This window comes from Trachemys scripta, chromosome 1 (genome assembly GCF_013100865.1).
Source record: "Trachemys scripta elegans isolate TJP31775 chromosome 1, CAS_Tse_1.0, whole genome shotgun sequence".
Classification (NCBI taxonomy): Eukaryota; Metazoa; Chordata; order Testudines; family Emydidae; genus Trachemys; species Trachemys scripta.
Window position 1 is genome coordinate 91930249 of NC_048298.1, and position 6000 is coordinate 91936248.

At 53.6% G+C, this 6000-nt stretch overlaps 1 protein-coding gene across 1 annotated transcript in view; it reads right to left on the bottom strand.

Annotated features, from left to right (window-relative positions):
• TRIOBP (TRIO and F-actin binding protein) overlaps positions 1 to 5344 on the bottom strand; it is a 36698-nt gene extending 31354 nt beyond the window's left edge. Inside the window, exons 1-5 of the mRNA XM_034776973.1 lie at positions 5221 to 5344; positions 4405 to 4597; positions 3218 to 3614; positions 2290 to 2422; positions 214 to 1380 (exon numbers count right to left, since the gene is read on the bottom strand). Coding sequence (XP_034632864.1) covers positions 214 to 1380; positions 2290 to 2422; positions 3218 to 3614; positions 4405 to 4588 — 1881 coding nt within the window. The 5' untranslated portion in view covers positions 4589 to 4597; positions 5221 to 5344. The remainder of the gene's footprint in view (positions 1 to 213; positions 1381 to 2289; positions 2423 to 3217; positions 3615 to 4404; positions 4598 to 5220) is intronic.
• Positions 5345 to 6000: the final 656 nt, after the last annotated feature.

The window sequence follows — 6000 nt, forward strand, 5'->3', positions numbered from 1 at the left end:
GTCCTGGACAGCAGGAGGCATCACAAGGAATGGGACAGAGCTAAACACCAGAGGAGAAGCCAACCTCTGTGCTATTCACTGGGTGGGGCTGCAAGGAATGGGATTCTCTGTGGAAACTGAGGATTGATTGCCAGGGTTTGGATCTGCTGGGGGAGGGGTTCCCATCAGCCACTGGGTCCCTCAGGACTCTCACTCCTCCATAATTCTACTCACTTGATGCAATAGGGTCTCCTCTTTGCCCCTGTCATTCTCCAATTGCTTCTCTGAGCTTAGGTCTAGGGACTGCTCATGGCTCTTCCAGTCACTCTCTAACCATTGACTTGGACTCACAGGGCTTTTCCAAGTGGTCTCTGGCTGGTGCCCTGAGCTCACTGAGTACAGACATTTTCCTTGGCTTCTCCAGTCCCTTTCCAGCTGTTGCATTGGATTCATGTGGCACAAGCACTCCTCTTGGGTTTTCCAGTTGTCTTCTGATCTTTGAGTTTGACTCCTGGAGCACAGGGTCTCTGCCTGGCTCCTCCAGTCTCTCTCCAGCTGCCTGGTTGGACTCCTGGAGCGCAGGGTCTCTGCCTGGCTCCTCCAGTCCCTCTCTGGCTTCCCGGATGAACTCCTGGGGCGCAGGGTCTCTGCCTGGCTCCTCCAGTCCCTCTCTGGCTTCCCGGATGGACTCCTAGAGCGCAGGGTCTCTGCCTGGCTCCTCCAGTCCCTCTCTGGCTGCCTGGTTGGACTCCTGGGGCGCAGGGTCTCTGCCTGGCTCCTCCAGTCCCTCTCCAGCTTCCCAGATGAACTCCTGGGGCGCAGGGTCTCTGCCTGGCTCCTCCAGTCCCTCTCTGGCTGCCTGGTTGGACTCACGGGGTGCAGTGATTTGCCCCGGCCCTTCTGATCACGCTCTGTGCATTTCCCCGGACTCACAAGGTGGGGTTTCTCCTCTAGGCTCTGTCGCTCACTCGTACGTTTTCCAGCACTCACAGGGTGCAGGGGCTCTTTTGCATCCTTCCACTTTCTCTCAGTGCTTGTCTCTAGACTCACAGGGTGGGTCTCCTTTGGGTTTTTCCAGTTGCTCTCTGTGCACTTCCCAGGACTCCAGGAGCGCAGGTGCCCCCCTCGGCCAGTCCAACTGTTATCTGAGCTCTTCCCGGGGTTTGTGGGGTGCAGGGAATCCCTCTGGCTTTTCCAGTTACTACCTGTGTGTTTTCCAGGATTCGAGGGCTGAGGCGGCACCCTTTCTCTGTCCATGCACTTGTCTGTACTCATGTGGCACATGGAGTCCACTCGACTCCTCCAGTCTCTCTCCGATCTCCGAGCTGGGCTCACTGAGCGCAGGGCCTCTCCTCGGCGTTTGCCGGGCTGCTCCGGCTGCTGTGGGAGCCTCTTGTTCCCCTAGGGATGAGATCAGAGGAAGGATAAAGGAGTGAGTTCTCTAACGAGCTTGTCCACATCCCTCATGCACATTCAGGGAAAGGAGGCAATTAGCACATGGAGACCATTCAGTTCATAGGTTCGCCGATTCCAAGGCTAGAAGGAACCACTATAGAATAACCTAGTCTGACCTCCTGTATAACATGGGCCATAGAACTCTCCCAAAGGATTCCTGTATGAACTAGAGAAGATCTCGTAGAAAAACATCCAATCTTGATTTAAAAATTGCCAGTGATGGAGAATCCACCATGGCCCATGGTAAATTGTCCCAGTGGTTAATTACCCGCACTGTTAAAAAATTACATGTTATTTCCAGTCTGAATTTGTCTACCTTCAACTTCCAGCTGGATCTTGTTACTGATAGCCTACAAAGGAAGGGGCACTACTGTATGCCAACAGGGCCATTGTATTACAATAGGGGGCAGTAATGCACAGACCTACCTGAAGCACTTAGCTCAGTCCACAGAGGGAATTTTCAAACATCAACATGTCTTATGCTCCAGTAGGGGGCAGTGGTGCACACATGCATCTGCACACGCGCAGAGCTGCCTATCCCATGCCTAAATAAGTGGTCCCTCTCACCCAACCAGTGAAGGAGCAGTGGTCTAATTTTGCAATAGGGGCAGAAGTGGGGCACACACAGAGAAAGGGGGTGGGGAGACAGACAGGGTCTGGGAATTAAGTGGAAAGGGAGGAGTGGAGGTGATAATAAGAGAAGAAGACAGAGTTGTGTGGCACAGAGAGAGAATGGGAAAGGCGATGGGGACAAGACACAGCTTGGGAAGGTGTTTGCTCAAAGGAAGCCAGGGCTGGGCCGTGTCTACTGCTATCTGGCTAAGGAAGAGGCTGGTGATGAGTCCAGCAACTCACCTCTCTGTACAGGGTGGGGCTGGACTGCCTCCTGCCTAATCGCCCTTCTTTGGTCAGCAGTGGGGTCTTGCCATCCAGCCGGTCCAAGAGGCCGTCCTCCAGGGCCTGGAACACCTCCAGCGTCTCGGACTTCCTAACAACCACACACAAAGACAATCACAGGTGCTCTTCTGTCTGGGTTTCAAGAGGCCCCCAGCCCAGAGTCCTCTCCAGTCCTAACCTTCACAGGCCATAGTAGGACAGAGATCGTGATACCATGTTTCTGAATTTCAGTTCCCAGCTCCATCAGAGTCTAACATGAACTGCTCTGTCTGTGCTCATGCCCGCCTCCCATCCTGAGCTCTCTTCTACATCAACCATCCCCCCCATGCTTTGCACTCCTCAACAACCTGCATCTCCTCAAACCCAATATGTTCCCTATCTCCCCAATGATCCCTAGTCATGCTCTCCACTCCCCATCATGGCTCCTTTCCCCCTCATGTTCTGTACCCCAATAATGCTTTCCACATCCCATCTACCCCTTCTATTTCCCACCCCATCCACCATACTGCCCACTCTGTTTTTACTTCCGCTCATGCTCTTTATCCACCATCATCTCTTCTCCCCATCTATACTCTAACACCTTAGACTTGCTCTTCCCTCCATTTCCTCACCCCGCCAGCTATGGGCACTATAACTAACACTTCGATCTGGAAGTTCCCAGGAGGCCCCTCACAGAGGGATGGAAGCCCTGCCTCAAGCCCTGTCTAAGCTAATCTTTAAACTGAGTTTAAACATGGCTCTCTAACTCAGTGTGAGCACCAATGGGAGGGGCTGACTTGCAGGCACTCAGCAGAGCAGTGGGTGCACACGTACCTCCAAAAACCAGGCTTTCAATGATACCTACCCTGGGGCACCCAAACCCACCCACCCCCGTTCCATGTCTCACCTGCGCTCATATCCAAAGATCCGCTCCACCTCTGCCCGGCCCGGGCTCCGAGTGCGGGAGCTGCTGCGTTCATGTTCAAATGCCTCCCTGTGACTGATCCGCTTGGGCTTGGGCAGATCAGCCAACACCGTGTATTCCTGCCGCACCAAGGAGTGTCGCCCCTCGCCGCCGCGCCTCGTGCACCCAGGTAAGTCAGAGTCTAGTGAACTGATGGAGGAAATGAGATGCCTGCCAGTCCTTACTGGGTCACTGTGTGTTGGCAAGGTGCTGGGGCTGGCTCGTGGAGGGGAGGAGACCCAGGTGGGGTCAGATTTCCGGCGTTCCAGAGAGAAATAACTGCTCTCCATCTGATGCTTTGCCCAGCCATCCCCAGCGCTCTGGCTCACAGGACTGGATTCTGGGAGGGAAACAGAAGATTGCAGTTAGGGCAGCTCCAAGAGGCAGATACATCCCTTCCCTCACACAGGAACAACGTGGCCAGAACCAGCACTGGTCAGATCCGATACAAAGTGGATACTGGGATGAGAGCCAGAGACAATCCAGAATGACATGGACAAGACCTACCCTGTTTCCCCGAAAATAAGACAGTGTCTTATATTAATTTTTGCTCCCAAAGATGCGCTAGGTCTTATTTTCAGGGGATGTCTTATTTTTCAGAAATGAAAAATGCCTTATTATCGGTGGATGCCTTATTATCGGGGAGGTCTTATTATCGGGGGGATGCCTTATATTACAACGAGAGGCAAAACTGTAAGTAGGCCTTATTTTCGGAGGATGTCTTATTTTCGGGGAAACAGGGTAGTATCCTGCAGACACTGCGTTCAGAACTGCAGGTGCCAGGCGGGGCTGAGGAGCACCAGGAACCACAAAGACTCCAAAACCAGAACTGCGCGGACATTAGGTTGAGAACTGCAGGCGAGGCTGAGAAGCACAAGGACACAGGAGCAAAACTGCCCAGACCCTGGGCTCTATTCTTACTCTTTATCACGTTTATTACCGTAGTGCCTAAGGAGCAGCCGAGACTGGACCCCATTCTGCCAGGCATTGTACAGAGTAAGAGACAATCCCTGCCCCAAAGAGGTTACAATCTAAATAGAGCCTTGAACCAGAGACTCCAAGACCAACCCCACATGGAGAACGAGCCACCTATATCCAGAACTATGATCTACGGTGGGAGAAAACCAAACCTGCTTTCCGAGGAGAGATTTCTTTCATGAAGCTCTGGGACTCTGTTCTGCCCCAGGACATGGTCTGACCCCACCTGGGTCTGTCTGACTGCAGGGCTCCAATCTGCACCTCCTTCCTCTGGCCCATGTAGTTCATCATGTCTTGTTTGTCCGATCCCAAAATGCTGTCCAGCAGCCTGGTCATTTCCCAGTCCTGAGGAATGAAACGGACCACGTCAGTAAAAAGGATGCAGAAAGCTACTGTCCCAGCCTCTTCTGGCAGGAGGTGCTATGGGGAATGATGCAGATGCATGTGATGTGTGGAGCTCACAGCCACTTCAATCCCAGGCTCTTCCAGTAGGAGGCACTGCAGGGAGCAGTACAGACCTGCTAGCTATAGCGAGTGCATCATTACTCCATGGCCAACCTCTATCTTCAGCAAGCATGATAGGGAATGGTGTAGGAATACTAGCTTGGGCGAGCAATGAGTTATTCTTGTCCCAGCCTCAGCCAATAGGGGGTGCTGTGGGGAATGGTCTGAGCACGGGGAATAAATGTGGACTCCCAGCATTAGCTGATGTGCTCTTTAGGGGAGTTTACTTTGTGGGTGTTAAAGGTCCCTTGGGACTGTCCCTATGACATCAACATCTATCCCTCCCCACACCCAATTACCCAGCACTCTGCAGTTCCCCAGAATATCTCAAAACGGACCTATTTACCCTTTATCTTTGGGGTTCAGCTTGTCTCAGCAGGAGCCCAGGGAAAGTGGTGCTGAGGGGTTAAGGCACAAGGGGAATTAAACAGCCCAATCCAAAAGACAAGATGACCCCATCTCACCCCCGAGAGTGTGAAGCTGATTCCGGTACCGGTGCTGGTGTCGGTGCTGATATCAGTACGGATGCTGGTTTCTTCATACTTGCCCTGGGCTCGGCTGCTGAGTTGGGTGTACGCCAAGCTCTCCTGCCAGCTGTGAGGCAGGGAAACACAAACAGCTGGTGGTGACTGTACAGCTGAATGTGTTACCGCGGGCAGGCATGGAGAGCTGTGCGAGTGCAGCTCTGCTCAATCGGCCCAGCAGAGATCCAACTCCTCAATCCCCAGAGCAGGGCCAGGCTGGGCAGTGCCAGCGAGGGATCCCCACACGTCGCACGCTGCCAGTGGGCCTCAGCCTGGCTCTGGAGAGGCTGAGGAAGAGGGGAGTCCAGTCGCCATGGCCCATTCAGCCCTTGGCCTCTACTGAGTCTGCCAGTGAGGAGCCTGGCTAGTGCCACCGGTGATGGTGGGTTTTCAGAGTTTGCCCCATCTGCCCCTTGCATGACGTGCAGGGATCAATGGTAAGACACCTACCTCTCTTCTCCTATCATGGGATGAGAGCTACCCTTCCCCTCCCCTTATTTACCTAGCAGGGATCAGTGTCAGGGAAATGCTGATCCTCCCACGGTGCAATACTCACTCCTCAATCCTGTCCTTGAAGCCCGCACACACATACAGATCACACTGGGGAGCTAAGATGCACAGGGGGTCCCAAAGTCCACCTGGATCTGGCCCACTGGTGGCATCACCATGTGGGGCCTCCACAGCATATTCCTCTGGCACCTGCAGGGAGCAAGGGGAAGT